Source organism: Peromyscus maniculatus, chromosome 2, assembly GCF_049852395.1.
Source record: "Peromyscus maniculatus bairdii isolate BWxNUB_F1_BW_parent chromosome 2, HU_Pman_BW_mat_3.1, whole genome shotgun sequence".
In the NCBI taxonomy this organism is placed as follows: Eukaryota; Metazoa; Chordata; class Mammalia; order Rodentia; family Cricetidae; genus Peromyscus; species Peromyscus maniculatus.
In genome coordinates, this window is record NC_134853.1 from 135,608,470 (window position 1) to 135,632,719 (window position 24,250).

Genomic DNA, 24,250 nt, shown 5'->3' on the forward strand with positions numbered 1-24,250 from the left:
GGATGTCAGTAGTAACAGTGTATGCTCTTCTAAGAAATACAGATGAATGGAGTGAGGACAGGATGCCATCAGCCTTAAAAATTAGATTACCAAATATATAGTTAGCTATCTGTTGTGATTTGGATATGGTTTACTTCCTGGAACCTAAAGTCCTATATTAATAAGTCACTTGACTTTTTTGTTTTTGTTTGTTTGTTTTTTCGAGACAGGGTTTCTCTGTGTAGTTTTGGTGCCTGTCCTGGAGCTTGCTCTGTAGCCCAGGCTGGCCTCAAACTCACAGAGATCTACCTGGCTCTGCCTCCTGATTGCTGAGACTAAAGGCGTGCACCACCATTGCCTGACCTGACTTTTTTTGTTTAGAGGTAAAATGTTTAGAATTTATTAGGTTTACATAAGTTCATTAGGGTGGAGTACTGGTTATTGAATCTCCGTGGCTTTTTAAGAGGAACAATAGCAAGACAGCATGCCAAGTTTATGCCACCACAGAACTGCCAGGAAAAAGGCCATCTTTAGCAAAGTGATACAACTAAGAGAGACTCTCACAGGTGTGTGTACCAAAACTGTAAGCTAAATGTACCTATTTTCTTTATGAATTTAACCTGCTTCTCAGTATTTCATTATAGCAACAAAAAGCTGTCTAATATATTCCCTAGAGCAATCAATTTTCTTTCTTTCTTTCTCTCTCTCTCTCTCTCTCTCTCTTTCTTTCTTTTTGAGATAGGGTTTCACTGTGTAGCTCTAAAACTCCATGTAGACTAGGCCAACATTTAACTGGTAGAGATCCACCTGCTTCTGCTGAGTGCTGGGATTAAAGGTGTTTGCCACCATGCCCAGCTACATTCTCCTTCCTCCTGAAGAGTCTGTGTATTCCACATTCACTGAGTAACAATTGCTTATAGGCCATGTGCTGGACATTGAGATGCAAAGGTAAAGTTGTTGCCTTATCTTTTTAAAAAATAATTTATTTATTTGTACTTTATGTACATTGGCATTTTGCCTGCATGTATGTCTGTCTGATCCCCTGGATCAGGATCCTCTGGAACAGGAGTTACAGACAACTGTGAGCTGCTATGTAGGTGCTGGGAATTGAACCCCAGGTCCTCTGGAAGAGCAGCCAGTGCTCTTAAGAGCTGAGCCACCTCTGCAGCCCCCTGTTGCTCTATCTTAAGTAATAAACAGTTCTGTACAAGGAATAGCTCCCAATGAGTTTTCTATTTTTTTGTTTAAAATTTTTATTATTACATTTATTTATTTGTGTGTGTTTCTGGGCAGGGGGCATGGTGCATGTCAGGCTGGGCTGCAAGTGTCTTTACTTGATGAGCTGTCTCTCTAGCCTTCAGCCAGTTTCTTTTCAGTGACGTGAGGTTCTTACAACCATGATGACTCAATGTCCTGTTGCTAGGCAACCTGACTATAAGATGATCTAGTTCCTCATCTTATTGGGGGTCTGTATTTTTCCACTAACTAGAGATTCTGTCCTTGTCCCTGACAGTGAGGTACTTACAACCATGATGACCTTGGCTTACTCAGATAGTAGTCTACTGGAGAAAGAGAGAAGGAAATAATTAACAGTTATAAAAAGATGTGATAAGTGCTTTACCTATGATAGAAATATACACCAGAACAATAAACACAGATAAGGTACCCCACCAAAAAAATGACCGGGAAAGAAGGAGCTGTCAGGAAAACTATTCCAAAATCGGTAACTCTCTGTTTTGAGAGAGAAACAAGAGTTAACCAGTCAGTGAACAGGATGTGGGGCAGCACAGTGGTCTGCAGCATCATGATACACTCAGAGTATAGGAAACACACCTTACAGCTTGAGCAGCACAAGGTATGCATGAGGGAGCAGAGCAAGGGATCAGAAGGTAAAGGGCCTGTGGATCAGGCTAAGGACAGAGGCTGAACTTGATGCCAGAGGCAGCAGCGGGGATTTGAAAATCACAGCATGTGTTTAGTTGGGGCAATAGCATGTTTACTATAAATCCAGCTTCAGTGATATGCAGTGGTGTGTGTGTGTGTGTGTGTGTGTGTGTGTGTGTGTGTGTGTGTGTGTGGTGTTGTTACCTCACAATGAGAAAAGGCCAACGTCTCCTGGCTCATGAACTATGATGAGCCTTGGCTGGCCTGGAACTCGCTATTTCAGCCAGGCTGGCCTGGAACTCACAGAGATCAGCCTGCCTCTGCCTCCTGAGTGCTGGGATTAAAGATGTGAGCCTCAGTGCCTGGCTGATGACCAGGCTTAGGGGCAGATGACCAGACCTCTCCTGTCCTCTTTTGTCAGGGGTCTCAGCTATTCACCCATATAAGCTGACTCTGCTCTGAACCCTTTTTGGTGTTAAAGGTCTCAGATTAGTGTCCATTCGTCAGCCTTGTCAATCCTTACGGGAAAGTGGAAGGAGGGATGTAAAGAAGCCTCTAGAGAATTGGGGATTTAGCTCAGTGGTAAAGCGCTTGCCTAGCAAGCACAAAGCCCTGGGTTTGGTCCTCAGCTTACGGAAAATTAAAATCCCAGCACTCGGGAGGCAGAGGCAGGTGGATCTCTGTGAGTTCGAGGCCACCCTGGTCTACAGAGCTAGTACAGGATAGGCTCCAAAGCTACAGAGAAACCCTGTCTTGAAAAACCAAAAAAAAAAAAACAAAAAAAAAAAAACAAAAAAAACCCTCTAGAACTACCACCTGTAGTCTGCCAAGGGAACATGACTAAGTGCATTAAGGGAGGTGAGATCACTGCTTTGGTTAGAGGTGTGGTGCGGCTAAAAATGAATCATTGAGGCTTTCTTGCTCAGAGGTAAAGCACTCCTTTCCCAACCACAGGCTTTCTCAGTCTTCCGTGACTTTTTCACTCCCCAGGCACATCTGTCAAATGGCAAAGCAGCTATGACTCTGTCTTTTTTGTTTGAGACAAGGTTTCTCTGTGGATTCTTGGCTGTTCTGGAACTCACGCTGTAGACGAGGCTGGCCTTGAACTCACAGATCTGCCTGCCTCTGCCTCCGCATGCTGGGATCAAAGGCGTGCGCTACCACATCAGGCTGTGGTTTTCTCTTAAAAGCAAGTCAAAGAGACACATCTAGTCCCAACATCACCACTCTCTTAATTGCAATGTTTTGGCAAGAAGGGCCCCCTTTCCCAAAAAGTTTTGTCTGGGACAAAGGGCTAGAAATACAGGTGCATGAAAGGACATCTTCCCCCTGCTTCTTAGTGACAAAACTAACCCTGCCAATGAGGTCAAATGAGCTGGAGACAGAAGAGGCTGGGAGCCACCAGTCACGTATTTCACTCTCTCCAGTTCAGTGGTTCTCAGCCTAGGATAATTTTGTCACCTAGAGGACAGTTGGCAGTGAATTGGAGATGTGTACAAGGTGCAAGGGAAGAGCAGGTATGCTGTTAGAATTTAGAGGGCTGAGGCCAAGGTGTTACTAAATATCTTATTATGCACAGGACAGGCCCCAACCCCATAATAAAGAATTATTTAGACACTTTAAGTGTCTACAGTGTTCAAGATTGAGAAATAACAAAAAGTATTTACTTATAAAAATGTGGTTTTGATTTAATCCCAGCACTCGGGAGGCAGAGCCAGGTGCCTCTCTGAGTTCAAGGCCAGCCTGGTCTACAGGGCAAGATCCAGGACAGGTACCAAAAACTACACAGAGAAACCCTGTCTCGGAAAAAAAAAAAAATGTGGTTTTGAAGCCCAAGAATTAACTAGTTCTGGTACACAGATGAAATTTAATATCAACATTTTTTAAAAATTAGATTCAGGATTGGGGATTTAGCTCAGTGGTAGAGCATTTGCCTAGCAAGAACAAGGTCCTGGGCTTGGTCCTCAGCTACAAAAAGGAGATCTCATGGTAGTCTTGGCTAATCTGGAGCTCACTATGTAAACCAAATTGGTTTCAAACTTGAAGTAATCATCCTGCCTCTGTTTTTGCCTCTGCTCTCTGAGTGCTAGGATTACAGGAATGTGCCGCCATGTCCAGCTTTAACATAAATGTATTCTGAATCACTATAATGACCTCATGACACAGCCATCTTGTGGTTTGGTTTCCATGATTTTCTTTTGTATTTGTTGTTACAATTAAATAAGGCATTTAACTTTAATAGTCTATAAGCTTAATTTTAATATCTTATATATGTCTCTGGTAGGTTGTCATTAGGTTAGTAAGGCTTAATATTAAAAATGATTGCTGCCTTGTCTTCTGCTTTACACTGATTTGTTGAACATTAATGGAGCTGCCTTGCCTGTTACACTTACTTAGTTATGAAGAAGGAACAATGGCTTTTCATGAGTCAGATAACTGTCTCTCATAACAAATTAGGCCCAAGGCAACTACTGACAAAGAATACTATGATCAAAGATTCTATGCTTCTTTATAGAGACAAAAAAATAAAAACGGTAGAATTGAGTCACCATCCAAGTGTATGTAAGGTAGGCATACAGAACTCCAAGGAGCCCTACTCTATTAATCAGGACCATCTCTAGACAGAGCATTGCTTCCAGGAAGCTTAACTTACATGTTTCCACTTGCATTTCTACCCTGACTTTTGTGGTTTTGTTTTTTATTTTTTATTTTATTTATTTTGTTTTGTTGAGACAGGGTTTCTCTGTGTTAACAGTTCTGGCTGTCACAGAACTCACTTTGTAGACCAGGCTGGCCTTAACTCATAGAGATCTACCTGCCTCTGCTTCCCAAGTGCTAGGATTGAAGGTGTGCACCACCATGTCTGCCATGTAGGGTTTTTTGTTTTGTTTTGTTTTTTGTTTTTCTTTTTTTTTAATAGAAGCCATATTAGGGGCTGAAGAGATAGCTTGGTGGTTAAGGGCACTTGTTCTCCCAGAGGACCCGAGTTCAGTTCCAGCACCCACAAGATGGCTCACAACTGTCTATAACTCCAGTTCCTGTAGATTCAAAACCCTCTTCTGGTCTCCTTGAGCACCAAATATGCATGTAGTAGTACATATACATACATGTAAGCAATACTCTCGTATTAAATAAAACTAAATAAATCTTTTGAAAAGTTAAAAAAAAAAAAGCTGGCAGGCCATGGTGTTGCACACCTTTAGTCCCAACACTGGGAAAGCAGAGACAGAGGGATCTCTGAGCTTGAGGTTAGCCTGGTCTACGGACATCCAGGGCTACACACAGAAACCCTATTTCAAACAACAAAAACCAAAAGCCAAACCAAACAGAAACCAACTGCAAAAAAGCCATATTTACTTAAATTGGGCTAAGAAAAAAACTTTTTAGTCGTTATTACTTTTAATTATGTGTATCTGTGTGTATGTGCCTGTGGAGATCAGAGGCCTTGTATGCCCTGGAGCTAGAGTTACAGGCCGTTGTGAGCCATCCAACATAGGTGGTGGGAATAGAACTCAGGTCCTCTGCAAGAACAGTAAGTGATCTTAACTCCCGAGTCAACTCACCAGTCTCTACAATGATTCTTTCTGTTCATGAACATGGTACACCTTCATTTATCTAGATGCTCTTTAATTTAGGATTTTATCTTAGCTTTTTTTTTTTTAAATACTTATTTTGAGACAGGGCCCCACTCGTGTGTGCCTGCCTGTCTGCTGTGGCATGCAAGTGGAGATCAGAAGGCAACTTAAGGGAGTGGGATCTCTCCTTCCACCTGGTAGGTTCTGGGAATTAGACTGAGGTTGGCAGCACGTGCATTTACCCACTGAGCTTTCTTGCTGATTCAGATGGTAAGTTTCTTCCTTTCTTTTTTAAAAAAATAATTTTTCAAAAATTTATTTTATGTGTATGAGTGTTTTTTTTTTGCATATATATACATACATATATACATACATGCCTAGTGCCCTTGGAGGCCAGAGACTGGAACTGGAGTGTGGGCTGTGGATGTAACTTGTTCTATAGCTTCTGCCTAGCTCATGGAAGGTCCGAGGTTCAATCCAAAGCATCAAAATATAGAACTAGAAAAAGTGTGAAGCCTATCATGATAACTCACCAGCGATCTTAGCACTTTGGAGGCTGGAGTCAGGGGAACTGCCCAGAGTTCAAGTCAGTCTTGGCTATATAGTGAGACTCAGTTTCAAAAACAATGGCTAGGCATAATGGTTCAGCAGGTAAAGGAACCTGAGGCCCAGCCTGACAACGTGAGTTCCATCCCTAGGAAGCACAAGATGAAAGGAGAAAACTGACCCTAAAACTCTCCTCTGGCCCACCTTGCTCTCAGAAGAAAGAAATGAGTAATGGCAACCATTCATCTTCAGGATGAGAAGGAAAAAACAAAGTAACAAGGGTTGGGAGAGGTGTCTCAATGGGTAAAGTGCTTGCTGTACCACATGAGACTTGAGTGTGGATTCCAGCACCATGGGGTGTAGAAGGACCTTTGTAGCTGCCTAGACCTGTCTATAAAGCCCCAGTGCCGAGTGGGCAGAGACTAGAGCATCTCCATCAGCTTTGCTTCAGGTTCAGTGCTTTTTTTTATAAAGATATAACACCCAACCTCGTCCCCTGGCTCTGCTCAAGTGTACAGGTACATGTACCTGCAAATACACACACACACACACACACACACACACACACACACACACACACACCAAAAAGCAACTCAACAAAAAATTACTGTTGTCAAGAGAATTGAAATATGTCAAAAAATATTAAAAAGCCAGATGCTCGGGCAGCATGACACAGCACTTCCCCCGTACCAGGGCCATGGGAACTAGTGGGGGTTAACTCCTCCACTAAGGAAATGAATAATGTGAAATAACTGGTCAACCTCATGCTGAGAAGGAAAAAGAAAATCACTACTGTTGTAAGGGATGCTAAATACCCAGAATTTGAAATATTCAGCTAGCATGACACAGCATTCCCCTATTTCTTACCCTATAATGTTAGCAATAAGAGTCAAGAGAGCTACAGAGGACCCAGGCATATTAGCACACGCCTTTAATGCCAGCATGGGGGAGGCAGAGGCAGGAGAATCTCTGTGGATTTGAGGCCAGCCTGGTCTACATAGCAAGTTTCGGGATACCAACGACAACATAGAGAATTCTTGTCTAAAAAAAAAAAAAAAAAAAGGAAGAATAAGAGAGAGATTCAATACTATTTATTAAAAGCTCAGAGTTCCCATTTTATGTTACATGCTATATTGTGATTTAGGGCCCCAGAGATGGATGTAATTCAAATCCTACTCTCTGGAACAGTGGTTCTCAACCTGTGGGTTGAAGGACCCTTTCACAGGGGTCGCCTAAGACCATCAGAAAGCACAGATATTTACATTATGATTGATACCAGTAGCAAACTTACAGTTAGAAAGTATAAATGAAAATATTTTTTTGGTTGGGGTCACCACAACATGAGGAACTGTATTTAAGTGTGGCAGCATTAAGAAGGTTGAGAAGTGGCTGGGCGGTGGTGGCGCGCGCCTGTAATCCCAGCACTCGGGAGGCAGAGGCAGGTGGATCTCTGTGAGTTTGAGGCCAGCCTGGTCTACAGAGGTAGTCCAGGACAGGCTCCAAAGCTACAGAGAAACCCTGTCTCGAAAAAAACCAAAAAAAAAAAAAAAAAAGAAGGTTGAGAAGCACTGCTCTAGAAAACCATGCTAGCTGGATTTTATTTTTTCTTGGCTCTACCGGTTATTGTTTAGGCGTAATGGTCATTTCAAGGCACAGTGAATGTCAGGAACACCGTTAGAGGAATTGCATATACAAACCCAGGTCATGAGCAGCTTTACTGGAAGTCATGCTTATCTGAGTCATTGGGCCAGGTGTAAACTCTCAAGGACAACTCAGGGGAATTGGTTTTCCTGGTGTGAAAAGACTTGAGGCACTTCCGGGTTTTGAGGGAGGAAGATAGAAAAGGTATAGTAGAAATAATAGTTAACATCTCTAGTAACTGGTAATAGTAACACTAATAGTAAGAACTAAGTATTATGAGCCAGGTTTGCTGATGCATGCCAATGATCCTAGCACTCAGCAGCCAAGGTAGGAGGATCACAAGTTCAAGGTCAGCTTGGACTATAAAGGAGATGCTTGTCTCAAAAAACAAAAACCTACCACCACTGCAAACTTAGGTATTGTTCTAATGAACATTACTATTTCCATTAAGATACTAGAATTAACCAGACGTGGTGGTGCATGCTTTAATCCCAGCACTCAGGAGGCAGAGGCAGGTAGATGGATCTCTGAGTTTGAGGCCACTCTTGTTTACAGAGCAAGTTCCAGGACAGCCAGGGCTACATAGAGAAACCCTGCTTTGAACTGTTATGCCCAGATTATGACCCCCCAAAGAGTCCACCGAAGGCCTTGGATGTCCAGAATGCAACAGCAAGGTTTATTCTGCAGATACAAGTCTAGACAGGGACTCATTCCTACACCCACTACAGTGAGGCAGGGAGGAGTGTCTCTTTCTTGGGGAAGTTAGTTTTTATAGGCAAAACCCATAAAATTTCTTAGAGGGGAGGGGGTTAGTACGGGTCCATCCTTGATTGGTCAAGTTTTTCCCGGGCCTGGACTTTATCTTATTTTAGCTTGTCTGTTTGCCTTGTCAGGAGTTTTACAACTTCTCTCCGGGGTCCGGTCTTGGTATCTCTGGAGAGGGGCATCTCGTGGTTAATTGGTTACCATCAGACATCCTGACTCTGTTCTTTTGTTCCTGGGGCTGGCGCCATCATTTCTGGGGACTTGAAACTGGCCTGGCCTAAATCACAGTCCCCAAAGCCCCCACTGAAGACTTTAGGTACAGAATGCAAAAGTAAGGTGTTTTCTAAGTTTACAAGTCTCCAGGGAGGCTCTTCCAAACCTCTCACTCACAGCAGGGAGGTGGGAAGGAGCTCTCCCCTTTCTTTGTGAGGCTAGTTCTTAAAGACACAGACCATATAATTTATTTTAACCCGCCTCCCTTTTTAGTCTTTTGGTCGAATATCCTGACTGTTTTCCAAAGTCCCTGTAGCAGATACAGCCACCTGAGGAAAAGGGGTCTAAGTTCTTATCTACACTTAGGAATCCTGGTTTAAGCTTCTCTTTGTCTGTAGGGGATAGAGTGGGGGGTTTTACTGAGGTATCACAGAACTGCCACCCTACAAAAAAATATTAGAATTATTCCATTTTATAAGAAAAGATAAGGTTTAATGGGATTACATTTTATGTAAGGTGACATGTAAGGAACAGTGACTTTTTTTTTTTTTTTGAGACAGGGTTTCACTATGTAGTGCTAGCTGTCCTGGAATTCGCTCTGTAGACTAGACTGGCCTGGATCTCTGCCTCCTCAGTGCTGGGATTCAAGGCTTGAACCACCACCGCGCTAGAACGGTGACTTTTAATTCAGGAAACTGACCACACAGCCCCAATTTTTAAAACCACAAATCAGATCAGTGACAAGATCAGATTCAGAAAGATTTAAGAGTGGAAAAAAAATGGATGCAAGACAGAAAAGCAGCGTACCGTCACTAGAGATCAATGGAGTAGGATGCCTTAAGTGGTGTGGGTTACTGAGGACCAGAGAAGTTTTTTTTTTCAAACGATTTCTTTCTTTCTATTTTATGTGCATTGGTGTTTTGCCTGCGTGTACGTTTGTGTGAAGGTGTTTGATCCACTGGAACTGGACTTACTGACAGTTGTGAACTGCCATGTGGGGGCTGGGAAATTGAATCCGGGTCCCCTGGAAGAGCAGCCAGCGCTCTTAACCTCTAAGTCATCTTCTCCAGCCCTAGAACAGGGTTTTCGAGGCCGGGATGCAATTGAGAAATATTGGGGTGCACAGTTCCCCGAACATGGGGTAATGAGACGTGGTCTTGCGTGAGCAGATAGGAAGACCCTTACTCAGTTTGGGTCTTGAATGCACAGCATATAAGGGTCCTGGGAATAAAGAGAGGCGAGGTTTCCCAGGTACCCCCGATTAAAAGAGGATGCCAAGGGGCAGCCCTTTCCGACCTTCCCCACCTCTCCCAACAGCAGCCGCGAAAGCGTGGACTTTTTTTGAGACGCCCCCCAACTCCGGTCGGGTCCCGGGAAAGCGCTGAGTCATCCCGCCAGGGCGGCCGGCGCGGGGCGGGGCTCAGCCAGATCCCCCTCCTCCCGCACCCCTGGCCCGCTCCGAGTCTCGCGATAACTTTGTGGTTATAAAAGCTGCACCCCGCGCACGTCTCGGGCGTCGTCTTCCTTCCTTGCCGTGAGTGTTTCTCGGAGATCTGTGACTCGGTCCTGGTGAGTGTGCGGGTCTCGCGCGGGCGCGAAACGAGGCTCGCTCCGCAGGTCACCGGTTCTTTCTGTCCCAGGCCGGTCCCAGCTCCGCAGGGGCGGTCACGGGGCTGAGGCAGCCGGGCGAGGCCTGGTCCCACGAGTGCTCGGACGCTACTCGCATTCTTCACGTGGCCCTTAGTTCCCGGACCTGTTGGAACCGGAGGCTAGCGTTGAGTTTCCTCCTCTCCGGTGGAAACTGTCTCTGGTGGAGAGCGTCGTGGGACGGGTAGCGCTTAGTGCTCGACTCAACTCACTTGCGCGCCCTCCGCCTGTGTCGCGGTGCTTTCCGAAGTGCTGGGGTGGGTGATGGCGTGAGTGGCAGGAACCTACGTCCGTCCCGCGAAGTTGGGGCGTTCTGGGCCGATTCCTCTAAAGGAGCTTCGCAGCGGCTGGAAGTCAATTTTCCCGGATTGGTTGGGTTTTGGAAGTGCCAGGCCGTCTTGCAAAGCAAGTTAGATAAAGAAGATGGTGTATCACACCACATAGGTAGTTGCTAAGCTGCAGCGTGCCCTTGGAAAGAAAAAAAACTTTGGTTAAAGGTAATGAGTTAAAAAAAGAAAAGAAGCTAAAAGTTTGCGATGAACGACGCTCCTAGCCTTTTGGTTATTGCTGTTATGAACCAAGAAGTTTGGAACTTGGCGCATTCAGACTTGGGTGGTGTAAATTATGTTTTAGGTTAAGTTTTTTTCACTGTGTGTATGTCGTCTATGTCTGGGTACATGCACGTGAGTGCAGATGCTCGAGGAGGTTAGAGGTGTGAGACACTCCCTGAAGCTAGTTACAGGTGGTTGTGTACCACCCGAAGTGGGTGCCAGAAACCGAGCCAGGGTTCCCTGCAAAGAGCAGTGTAGGCTGTTAACCGTTGAGCCATCTCTAAAGCTCCTAATGGTGTAAATCTTAACCATTTATCTTGGTATTGACCTAGTTAAAGAGCAAAAATCGGTTTCTAACAGTACTTGTTTTTTTAGCGATAGGGTTTCCTGTAACCAGGGCCATCCTCTAATTGAACTCTGATCCTTCAGCTTCTGCTTCCCAAGTGTTGGGATTACACTTGTTATCCCAGACCCTGCCGGTAAAGTGACTCTTCCTATACCTTTGCCCTAAGATATTGGCCCAGAGGTCAGAAACTTGAAAAAAAAATTTTTTTTAAAGCATTTATGTATGTGTTTGGGCTCTGGTGTTAAGGCAACCTGTAGAAGTGAGTTCCTGCTTCGTCTTTATGCAGGTTCAGGGGATTGAACTAAGGTCATCAGATAGCAAGTGCCTTGATTTACATCCAGAAACTTTTTGAGACAAGTTTTCTCAGTCTTGCCTGAACTTAGTATCTTCCTTCCTTAGCATCCAGAGTGTCTCACTGTCCCAGGCAGAAACCTTTATTTAAAAAAAAAATTTAAGGCAAGGGCTCACTTAGCCTAGGTTGGCTTCAAACAAGTTATGCAGAGAGAACTTCTGCTTAAAACACAACACCTAAAGTTTTGAAACAATAAATGCCAATGTGCTGGCATTGTGTTGCTTGGATCCTTGTGTCTGTTCCCCCTCTTTCCTGCTTCTGCCTAATGAATGTGTAAAATAAAATGCTGATGGAAAAACTGCTTCAGAAAGGGTGGTAGAGCTGACTTATTTAGACTGTGGAGCTGTTTGTAAGTGAAAACAAAGGCTGATATTCAGTCTTGTTTTACCCAGAAGTTGGAGCTTTTGGGTTGTGACCCTTGACTGCGATAGCCTGTGTTTACTATAATAATATAAAACAATGTATTCAAAGCTACTGGACAGTTCCATGATTGAACTACAGTTAAGTTCCTAGGTAGGTGAAAGCTCTTAGTTGTTTAGAAGAACAGGCTTGTTTCAATTTTTGTTGTTGTTGTTGCCCTTTTCAGCTGATAGCAAGATGTCTTCAGGAAATGCAAAAATTGGGTATCCTGCCCCCAACTTCAAAGCCACAGCTGTTATGCCAGATGGACAATTCAAAGATATCAGCCTAAGTGAATACAAAGGTAAGAATTAACTAAATTGGGCAAGAGGCCACTTCACATGTCTCCATGTTGAAGTGAAGTCATCGTTAGGACAAGAGTAGTTATCCTAGGTATAAGCCTCTTACATTTACCTGATTACCTTTAGTGGTACTTATATTATTGGAAAGATTCTTGAGTTTTGAAGTACTGGGAATTGAATTCAGCGCCTCAACACATGCAAGCAACCCTCTACCACTGAATTCCATCCTCCACCCTCATATTTCTCTCTCTCTCTCTCCTCCTCCCCTCTCTCTTTTGTTCTCTAGTTCTCTAGTTGATGTTGTAAAAACAGGGTCTCTATGTAGTTCTCCATATCTGGAGCTCACTATGTACATCAGGCTGGCCTTGAACTCAGGGATCCTCCAGCCTCTGCCTCCTTTGTACTAGGATTAAAGGCATATGCCACTGTGCCCTCTGGTTCTTTCTTTCCTTTTTTTTCTTTTGTGTTTTTTCCCCCCTCTTTTGGTTCTTTTTTTTTTTTTTTTTTAAGATTTATTTATTAATTATGTATACAGTGTTCTGCCTGCATGTGTCCCTGCTGGCCAGAAGAGGGCACCAGATCTCATTACAGGTGGTTGTTAGCTACCTTGTCGTGGCTGGGAATTGAACTTAGACCTCTTAACCTGAGCCATCTTTCCAACCCCTTTCTTTTTTCTTTGCTTGTTTGAGACAAGGTCTCATCTCACTATCCCCTGGTTGATCTGGACGTTGAAAGTGTCTGCCATCAGTGCTTGGCCTTCTCCCTCTCTCTTTTTGGGGGTGTTTTTCGAGACAGGGTTTCTCTGTGTAACAGCTCTGGCTGTCCTGACCCTTCCTCTTTTTGTGGCGGGGGGAGGGGGGTTAAGACAGGGTTTCTCTGTAGCCCTGGCTGTCCTGGAACTCACTTGTAGACCAGGCTGGCCTTGAACTCAGAGATTTGCCTGACTTTGCCTCCTGAGTGCTGGGACTAAAGGCGTGTGCCACCATAGCCCGACCTTGGATGGAAAACTTTTAAAACATTTTTTATTTTTATGTGTATGGGTGGGTTTTTTTCCCCCCGTGCACCATGTGCACACAAATAGGAGGGCATTGGATCCCCTGGGACTGGAACTATAGATGTTTGTGAGCCCCCACATCTGTGCTGGGACCTCTGGAGGAGCGGCATTGTGATTAACCTCTGAGCCATCTTTGTAGTCCCCTTTATCTCTTGTTATAAGAAAACTTGAGTACATTTAGTCTTTCACATCAAATCTTTGGAGCTGTGGCTTTGCTTCTGCTCACAGGGAAGACTTGGGAATTGCAGTTACATTTCGTTTGCCATAATTTCATACAGATATTTGACAGATTCTGCTCAAGTTCCACCTTCCCTCCTTTCTTTTTAGAAAATTGACCTCCTAGCTGAGTGGAGTGGTGTATCAAGTGGCCAGCCAAAGCTGCTTAGTGATACCCTGTCTCAAAAAAAAAAGCAAATAATAAATTAATTAGTTTTTAAGGGTGTATTTATTTTTATGTGTGTGAGTTTTACCTGCATACACACACTCACACACTGCTTGTGTGCATGGGTGTTAGAGCTCTTGGAACTGTAGCTACAGATGGTTGTGAGCTGCCATGTGGCTGCTTGGATCCTAACAGTCCTTTGAGTCCTTTGAAAGAGCAGCACGAATACTCATAACTGCTGAGCTATCTCTAATTGCCATTCTTCCTCTCCTGCCTGGCAGTCTCATTAGCTAGTTCTTTTGCGACCATTGAGAACACAGATTCTTTAGTTGCAAGGCTTAAATGCTGGTATTAAATGTACCTTTCTTACATGTAAATGATACATAAGGTTGTGGAGATAGCTTTTGGGTAAAATACTCAGTTAAATTCTCTGACATCAGACTTGGTTGTTGGGATGAGAACAGCTACTGTGGGCCCTATGGAAAAGATCTCTTACAGCAAACAGTTTAAAATGCACCTCCAGGGAGGTGACCCTGGCACATGGTCTAGGGAGTAGTTGCTCTCTGCCCTGTAGGGCTGGGTCTACTGAGGCTTCAAAGTGCTTGTTAAGCAAAGCCACAGAGAGATTGCTTAGATGAGTCAAGGACTGCTTGTTTTGACTTTCAGACATAGTTGCTACCCAAAAACAAGTAGATATTTGGAAATGTTCCAGTTCAACCATTAGTATGGTGAGAGGCTTCATGGCCCATTTAAAGATTTACTTTAGTGATAATCTGAGTTACTAAAGGAAAATGGAACTAGAAGTCCTATTACCTTATACCAGTACTTTGGGTACTTTTGGTGTAAAATTTTTCTAGTTATGTCCTGTTGGGCTTGTTAGGAACACATTTGTTGTGATTCATGAAATTACTTAAACATAGCCCATGAAGGCTGGGAACATGTTCATCAGATGCAAGTGCTTACTGCACAAGCCTGAGGACTCAAATTTATTTTAATCCATGGAACCTTCATAAAAATAGGATTCATTGGTTGGCTTCTATAATCCCACTAATGCTATTCTAAATAGATGGAGCTAACTGTCTGTAGTACCACATCTTAACAACAGAAACAAGAAACCCTGCCCATAACAAGATAGAAAGGGAGAAAATTACCCATGAGATTGCCTAATTATCCTTCCATCATTGCACAAAGGCTCTGTCTTTCTTTGTTGTTGGTTTGTCTTTTTTATTTTATTACTAAATTTAGTTATTTTATGTGTGTGGGTGTTTGTCTGCATATATGTCTGTGTCATACATGTACGTCTGAGCTGCAAGAGGCCAGGAGAGTGTCTTGGACCCCCTGGTATTGGAATTAGACAGTTGTGAGCCATCATGTGGATACTGGGAATAAATCTGGGACCTCTAGGAGAGCAGCCAGCTTTTAACTGTTCTATGACCTCAAACTCCTGATTCTCCTGTCCCTACCTCCCAAGTCCTAGGATAATGGCCTTGAATTTCTACCCCCAACTTTTGTTGTTGTTGGTGGTTTTTTGTTTCTGTTTTTTTGAGACGGTGTTTCTCTGTAGCCCTGACTGTCCTGGAACTTGCTCTGTAAACCAGGCTGGCCTCGAATTCAGAGATCCATCTGCCTCTGTCCCCCCTTCCCTTCCCCCAAGTGCTGCCACCACTAGGTAGTTGTTTTGTTTTTGACAGAGTCTCCTGTAGGTCAGGTTAGCTTGGCATTTATTAAATAGCCTAAGCTAGTCTTAAACTTGTGATTTTCCTGCTTTTGTCTCCTGAAAGCTAAATTACAGCCAGAGTTAGTTACCATACCCAGTGTTTGTGTGTGTGTTTTGGGGTGAGTGGTTGTCTTTTGGAGATTGTCTTACTATGTATGCTGGAGCTGGCCTGGAGCTCACTATGTAGCTGGTCTCTGACTCTATTTTTCTGCCACTCTATTCCACCCTGACTTCCTCTTTGGGCTCCTCATTTTACAGTAGAGGAGAGAGAGATCCATCCATCTTGCCTTTACCTTCTGAGTGTACTACCACACTTCATTTTCTAGATACTATTTATAATGAAGTCCATCCTTGCCGCCCCTCCCCTTTTTATCATTGAAATAACTTGATGTGTGTGTGCTAATATTAGCCTCTCAGAAGATCAGAATTAGGCTGAATACTGTTTATTCTATAGTTAGCATTCAAAGAATACAGAGGCAAATAATAAAGAATTGATATAGAAGAAATGGCTTTACTTCAGGCTTTCTTGGTATAAAGGTAGCTTCTAAGAGCCGTCTTTATTGAGTATCCTAACATTGCATGATAACTTTGTCATTAACTTTAAAAGTCTTCCATAGGAAAAGATCTTTGCAAAGGACTATCGTAGGAATTTCTTGACTTCATTGATTGAGGGTCTCTAACCCTGGCTTATCTGGTTCCTACTGTGTAGTTCAAGCTGGCCCCAAACTCACAGCAATCCTTATGCCCTGAGTGTACGATTACAGGCATGTATCAGCACACCTAGATCAGAAACTCAGTTTCAAAGCTAACCTCTTGATTACTTATTTTTCCTCCCCAGGAAAATATGTCGTATTCTTCTTTTATCCTCTTGATTTTACTTTTGTGTGCCCCACTGAGATCATTGCTTTCAGTGATAGGGCAGAAGAATTTAAGAAACTCAATTGCCAAGTGATTGGAGCATCTGTGGATTCTCACTTCTGTCATCTGGCATGGTAAAGTTTTTGGTCCATTTCGCATGTGGAATTTTTTGCTTTTTGTTTTTGAGTCAGGGTTAATGCGTAACTCAGTTCAGCTTTCTTTCAGTTTGTAGTATATCCAGCCTTAGCTTCATGAGTAGATGGGAATACAGGAGTATACCACAACGCTTGGCAGTATGTTGTGGATTTCTTGAACAAGTTTAGAGGTTTGGCAGTAGACTTAAGTGTTGGCTTCTGGGCTGCAACTTCCTTTCACTGCCTAGTAGCAGAGGCACATCAGCTTGAGTTGCTGTTGTCTGATATACACGGATGACCACTCTTAAGTGTCATCAAGCCATTCAGTTTACTGTTGGAAAAAGTTTTTGGGCAAAGGGTATCTGAAAGATGAGGTCCAGTTAATATTCTTACTTCACAAAGGTTTGAATGAATGGATTCTAAGAATGCCTTTTGCTTTAGGATTAATACACCCAAGAAACAAGGAGGATTGGGACCCATGAACATTCCTTTGGTATCAGATCCCAAGCGTACCATTGCTCAGGATTATGGAGTCTTAAAGGCTGATGAAGGTATCTCTTTCAGGTATGTACTTTAAGGGTGGGAGGTGGCAGTAACTATGAGAATGGTCTTGTTAGCTAATAGTCATTTATTTGGAAAAGCCAGAACACATGACCTGAGGCGCATCCTTCCTCATGTCATTTTCATTGTGTATGTGTCCCGTGGATGTCAGAAGACCTGGAGTAGTGTTCTCAGTGTCCACTGTTTTTTAGAGATAGTGTCCCATTGGCTACAGACTTGCCAGGTAGGCTGGGCTGACTGGTAAGTAAGTCTCAAGGACTTGCCTGTTTCTGCCTCCTCAGTGTTGGCATTGTGTGCTTAATTTTAAATACATATTGTATGTGTTGTGTTTGGATGTTTGCGTACATGTATGTATGTGTACCACCTGTGCCCATTGGATCCCCTGGAACTGGAGCTAAAAATGGTTGTGAGGCACCATTCCAGTGCTCAGAATCAAACTTAGGTCCTCTGGAGAGGGCAGCCAGTACTCTTAATCTCTGAGCCATCTCTCCAAGTCCTTGATTTTTTTTTTTCTTAATTTATTTTATTTTTTAAAGGTGAGATTACTTGTTTGGTAATTTATTTTTTTAATGGGTTTTGGGGCTCAAATTCAGGTGCTCATACTTGGAAGAGCATCACTTTACTGACTGAGTCTTCTCTCCCCAGCCTCTTTGTTTTTATTTTTGCGACCAATTTTGTTATGATATAGCTCAAATTGGCCTTGAATTTGCTGAATAGTTCAGGTTGACCTCATACTAGTGATCCTCTTCTCAGCCTCCCAGGAACTAGAACTTGTAGGTATGTGCTGCTATGCCTGTCCTCCAACCTGTTTTATTTTGGACATGGTGTCTGATAGCTGAGGATGTTCTTGTACTCCTGATCCACTGTTTCCACTTTTCTTTTGTTCACTACTCCTTCTGGTTTATGTGTTCCTGGGGATCAAACCCAGGGTTTTCTGCATGCTTAATAAGCATGCTGCCAACTGAGCTGCATCTATTTCTCATTGCATTTTTCAGTGTAGTGGTCACACTAATAGTTGGCTAGTATAACTTGATTTATAGAACAGCCCATTCATTTTCTTAGGACTTCTGTGCAAAAATTTGACTTGTAATGCCTCTTTCTCAATCCTTCAATCTTTTCCACCCAGGGGCCTCTTTATTATTGATGATAAAGGTATCCTTCGACAGATCACTATAAATGATCTTCCTGTTGGCCGCTCTGTGGATGAGATTCTGAGACTAGTGCAGGCCTTCCAGTACACTGACAAGCATGGTGAAGGTAAGTCATCTGCCTGCTAATGAGACAGCAGTAGGGTAGGGTGCAAAGGCTTTGGGTAAAAGGGTAATTGTGTCTATGTAAGAAATGGAAGTGTTTTTTTATTTTTCAAGACAGGGGTTCTCTGTGTAACGTTGGCTGTCCTAAAACTTGCCCTGTTGACCAGGTTGACCTCAAACTTAAACTCAGCGATCCACCTGTGCTGGGGTTAAATGCATGCACCATACTTGGTGGAAAGGTTTTTATTTTTGCCCTTTTTTTTTTTTTTAAAATGTATAAGGAGCTCAAAGGCTGGAGAGATGGATCAGAGATTAAGAGCACTGGTTGCTCTTCCAGAGGACCCAGGTTCAATTCCCAGCATCCACATGGCAGCTCACAACTGTCTAGAAACTCCCATTTCAGGGAATCTGGCACCCCTCATACAGACATACATGTAGGCAAAACATCAATGTACCTAAAATTAAAAAAAAAAAAAAAATTATTTTTTTTATTTATTTATTTTTTTTTGGTTTTTCGAGACAGGGTTTCTCTGTGTAGCTTTGCGCCTTTCCTGGGACTCACTTGATAGTCCAGGCTGGCCTCGAACTCATAGAGATTCACCTGCCTCTGCCTCCCGAGTGCTGGGATTAAAGGCGTGCGCCACCACAGCTCGGCAAAAAAAATTTTTAAATTAGGAGCTCGAGAGGTTAAATGAACTTGCCCTCTTGTAGAGGACCAGACACACATGTCTGTCACAAATAGTCTATTATAATTCCAGTTCTGGGAGGGCCAGCACCCTCTTCTGATCTCCAAGGGCACAAGACATGCATATGGTACAGGCAAAAAATTCATACATGGGGGCTGGAGAGATGGCTCAGAGGTTAAGAGCACTGCTTGCTCTTCCAAAGGTCCTGAGTTCAATTCCCAGCAACCACATGGTGGCTCACAACCATCTGTAATGAGATCTGGTGCCCTCTTTTGACCTGTGGGGATACGTACAGACAGAACAATGTATACATAATAAATAAGTCTTAAAACAAAAACAAAAACTCATACACATAAAATCTTAAAAAATTATTTATGGTTGCTAAGAATGTAGTTCAGTGGTAACTTCTAACTTGTGAATCCCTGAGGTTCGTATCCAGCCCACATGCTGTCAATCTATTTTTCGGGCTGAGGATGTAACTTAGTATAAACCTAGCACTTCTGGGAGGAAGAGGCCTAAGGATCATGAGGTCAGGCTCATCCTAGGCTAGTTAGTGAGTAATAGGGCTACAGTGAGTTTTAGGGCTACCTGCTCAAAAAAGAGTGGGGTAGGGTAGGTGTGTGAGAAATAGAGAAGGTGAGGTAAAGTTTTAGAATCAGGGATTATTTTGCCATGTAGAAGTCTGTTCTTGCTACTTGCACTGGCTCAGTTCTGTAATTCTAGCACGGGCAATTTCAAGGCAACATGGGCTAAAGAGTTAATTGAGTCTGTGTCTGGGATTAAAGTCATGTGACACCATTGCCTAGCAAGGCCATTGTATTCTACATGGCAAGTTTCAGGTATCCAAGACAAGGTCTCCCAAAAGTGTTTAAGGAAGGCAACTAGAAAATAGCTCAGGAGTTAGGAGCACATGCAGCTCTTCCAGAAGACCTGAATTCAGTCCTCAGCATTCATAACAAGTTGCTCATAAATATTTGCCTGTAATTCTGGCTCCAAAGGAGCTGACATCCTCTTAATAGTCTCTGGATACTCATATATATACACAGAGACACAAATTAAAAGTAATATGTACTAGAGAAATGGCTCAGGGATTAAGAGCAGTGGCTGCTTTTTCAGAGGACTATGGTTTGATTACCAGAACCCACAGGGTGGCTCACAACTATCTTGTAACTCCAGTTCAAGGGAATCTGATACCCTCTTCTGGTCTTCTTGGGCATTGGATACAATGTGGTGCACAGACATAAACGCAGGCAAAATATTCATAAAGTAAAAATGAAAGAAAATTTAAAAAATAAATCTTACAGGAAAAAAAATGGGCTAGAGAGATGGCTCAGTGGTTAAGACATTCTGTTCCACCCACATGACAACTCACAATTTCTATTCTATTCTATTCACAAATTCTATTCTATTCTATGGAGATCAGATGTCCTCTTCTGGTTTCCTCAGGTACTGCATGCATGTGGTTCAGAGACATACATATAGGTAAAACATTCATAGAAATACAAAGAAAGCATAGTACTTGTAAATTCTAAACATGATTTGGTATGTTTCTCCTTTTTTGAGATGAGATAGTATCTTCCTATGTAATCAATGCTGGCCTTCAACTATGTAGCTCAGCCTGTCTTCAGATTCCTACAAATCTTCCTCAGCATCCCAAGTGCTAGGAATAGAGGTATGAGCCACCATTGCTGCCTATTGAATCTGGGTCCTCTGGAAGAGCAGCCAGTGCTCTTAACTGCTGAGCCATTTTTCCAGCCCCTCCTCTTGTTTACATTATTGTTTTAAATTTTATTTTTTATATGTAGATGTGTGCCATGATGTACCAGTGGAGGTCAGAGAACAACTCTAGCCTCAGTTCTTTGTTTCCACTGAGGGTTCTGGTCATCACCACACTTAGCTTGTCAGGTTTATCTTGGAGTGTGTTTACCCACTGAGCCATTTTGCTGGTCCCACTTTTAATTTTTAGTCAAGCATTAAGTAGAATACAGCCCCCTGGACCAGGTGTCTTTGTGCTGTTAACATGTTCCTTATGTTTATAATCTCATGCTTTGAGGGTAGGACTGGAGAGAGAAACGTAAATAATCATACTCACTTTTAGAGACCTGTTAAAATTCTGGTTTTGCCTCTTATAAAAGGTTAAAGCTGTTAGAATATGGATTAATTGAACATCTGAGTGATCTAAAGGTGTTTAGCTCGTGTGGAAGGCTGATAATCAGGGATAGTAAGCCCAGATAATTTTAAAGTATTTGCATGTATGGACAGACGTTAGTCTGACTGCTTCTGAGATTGCTCCATAGTATTGAGTGAGGGTCACTGCTAAAGTAAAAGGAACAAAGAGTAGCAAAGTATATACGTTGTTGGATTTTCTAAAGGTCTTATAAACCCAGAGCCATGTGGGTGCTGGAATGCTGCTGAGCCATCTCTCTAGTCCTCTCATTTAGTTCTTGTTCCATGTTTTCAGTACTCAGAATTGACCACAGAGTCTGATATTGAGGTCATCATATCTTTGGACCAATAGAGGCTTCTTATTTTCACAAAAGAAATTGAGATTTCTTTCTGCTGTATTACTACCCGTTTTTTTTCTCTTGGAGACAGGATCTTACTATATAGTGCTGCCTGGCCTGAAACTCGATATGTAGACTGCCTGCCTCTGCCTTCCGAGTCACTCACCATACTTGTTTGTATTACTAGACTTTGATGAATACATGTCTCAAATGGAAGTGGAAAATCAGATTTCCTTTGCCTTTATTTCTAGCTTGAAGTTGTTATGCAGAAAATACAGCCATTTTCACACTTTTTCCTAAGGGTGTGAAAGATGGAAGCTCTGCCCTTTGCTTACTGGGAGAGTAGAGGGCAGTTCTTAATGAAACGGCATTTGTAGAAGTGCTCTTTTGTAGTTTGGGAGTTAACTAACTACTTGGCTTTCAGGGATGTTTTGTTACCTCTTCCCTTTTTTTCTTAATTTAAGTAGTATGTGAAGCATACATAAAATTGTATACAGCATGTGAATTATTAGCCCTTCTATAAATCTTAATGTCTTGTTATGTATATTTTAGACAGTTTTTTTTTTTTTTCTTTTAAATTTCTTTTTGGTTTTTTTTTGTGTAACAGTACTGGCTGTTGTCCTAAAACTCACCCTGTAAACCAGGCTGGCCTTGAACTCACAGAGATCAGCCTGCCTTTGCCTCCCAAGTGCTGGAATTAAAGATGTGCACCACTATCGCCCTTTAGACAGTTTGTTATTGGATGTAAGTGCAGATGAAGTTTTATTGCTTAGATTTTGGGTGCAAATAAGTGAGCTATAATAGTAGGTTAGGGCTATGGTGAAACTTTTTTAGCCTTATACCAAAAGCTTAAGTGACAGATTACACCCTAGAATCAGATTTATATTGTTTTTTGCCTCCCCAGGATCAGATTTTTTTTTTTAAACACTTTGGCAGCAGGCATGTAATATTAAGGGATGAACCTAGGGCCTTGGGCATACTAGGCAAACACTGTACTATACTGCTGGGCTGTATTATGTATCTCCAGGCTTCTTTGTGGGTTTTTTTTTTTTTATTATTTATTAAAATTATACATGTGTGGGTGGGTCTGAGCAGGTGCTAGCAGCATCTAGAGGGTGTTGAGTTCCAGGCAGTTGTATACTGTCTGGTGTTAGTATACACTAAGCTCGCTCTCCAGCTGCTCTAGGTTTCCTTTTACTTTTGGTTTAGTTAGTTTGTTTTTTTGGTTTTGTTTTGTTTTTTTGAGACAGGCTTTCTCTGTGTAACAGCTCTGGCTGTTGTAGAACTCACTCTGTAGACCAGGCTGGCCTAAGATCTGCTTGCCTCTAGGATTATAAAGGTGTGTGCATTTGGCTACTTTTGCATTTTGAGATCGTCTCCCATCAAGGCTAGCCTGGGATTTGGCCGGCTGTGGCAAGTACTTGAGTCCTGGGATTAGTAGGCACGAGCCATCCTCAGCTTTGTCGTTTGGTTTGGATTTTTGATTTTTTGGGAATCTTACATCATTCACTCCTGTCTTCCCCCACCCCCCAAAAAACAAATTTAAGTAAATTTTGTGTTGGCCATATACTTATTAGAGCATGTTCAAACTCCTAGTGGCCAGCCCCTCACCCAAAGAAAAGTGTATCTTTCTCCCAGAAGCCATGTACTGTGGAGAGCCATGTGTTAGCTGGTAAGGGGCAGGCCAGCTCACCTTCATGCTCATCCTATGCCAGCAAGGGGTGGGGCCAACTCCTGAGCTCATGCCCACACAGGGCCACCTTGTGTGTTTTTTTTATTTTTAAGATTTATTTATTTATTATGTATACAGTGTTCTGCCTGCATGTGTCCCTGCAGGCCAGAAGAGGGCACCAGATCTCATTACAAGTGGTTGGGAGCCACCATGTGGTTGCTGGGAATTGAACTCAGGACCTCTGGAAGAGCAGTCTTAGTTATGTGCTCTTAACCACTGAGCCATCTCTCCAGCCCCACCTTGTGTTTTTTTTTTTTTTTCCAGCACTCAAGAAGTAGAGGCAGGCAAATCTCTGGAAATCCAAGGCTGGCCTACTCTACATAGTGAATTCCAGGTCTTCTCATTTGCCTGGAATTCACCATGTAGAGTAGGCCAGCCTTGGATTTCCAGAGATTTGCCTGCCTCTCCTTCTTGAGTGCTGGAGTAAAGGCATGTGCCATGCAAAATTTGTAGTCTAGGCTGGCCTCGAACTCATAATTCTCCTGCATCCATTTCTTCAGCATATCCTGCCAGCATGTGCCACCACAGCAAGACAGCCCTTTGTTCATAGAGATGAGGGAGGCAGATACACACCACTGAGCAGGTTAATAATTAGTAATACCTTTCTCTTACAGTGTGCCCTGCTGGCTGGAAACCTGGCAGTGATACCATCAAGCCTGATGTCCAAAAGAGCAAAGAATATTTCTCTAAGCAGAAGTGAGCACTGGTCCATTTTTCTGCCAGGCTGCATTGGTCAGCCAGAAGAAAATTTCTTGTCCTCGATTCATGCTTAAACAAAATGTGGTGTGATTCAAGACATCCCTTTCCTACAGTACTGGGGGCGGTTAGCCTTTCTTCCTCTATTGGGAATAACCTAAGGTTTGTTGTGAGTTGCAAAAATCAACCTGTTGTTCCTTTTTTTAGTATCTATTAAACTTGATCTCTGAGAACTTGGTGATTCATTTTCAGGCAATAGTAGTTTTTTGGTTTAGATGAACGTGAGTATGGTGTGTGTGTGTGTGTGTGTGTGTGTGTGTGTGTGTGTGTGTGTGTGTGTAAATGTGGAAGCCAGAGGGTGTTCTTCAGGTGCTATTTACTTTTTTATTTTTTTCCAAAGGATTTATATGTATGAATCTTTTCTTTGCGTATACACTATGTACCTGCCTGTTGTATCCCCTATGGGGATGGAT

The 24,250-nt window shown here is 42.8% G+C and overlaps 1 protein-coding gene across 2 annotated transcripts; it reads left to right on the forward strand.

Annotated features, from left to right (window-relative positions):
• Positions 1–10,034: 10,034 nt before the first annotated feature.
• Positions 10,035–24,010, forward strand: Prdx1 (peroxiredoxin 1). 2 transcript variants are annotated; one of them, XM_006986564.4, is made up of 6 exons: positions 10,035–10,172; positions 12,086–12,202; positions 16,192–16,345; positions 16,787–16,909; positions 18,033–18,163; positions 23,696–24,010. In XM_006986564.4, the coding sequence occupies exons 2-6, from the start codon at positions 12,097–12,099 to the stop codon at positions 23,779–23,781; spliced, it is 600 nt and encodes a 199-aa protein (XP_006986626.1). In that variant the 5' UTR covers positions 10,035–10,172; positions 12,086–12,096; the 3' UTR covers positions 23,782–24,010. The 2 variants fall into 2 exon arrangements, with proteins under 2 accessions (XP_006986626.1, XP_076420944.1); XM_076564829.1 differs by lacking the exon at positions 10,035–10,172 and adding an exon at positions 10,237–10,747.
• The last annotated feature ends 240 nt before the right edge of the window (positions 24,011–24,250 follow it).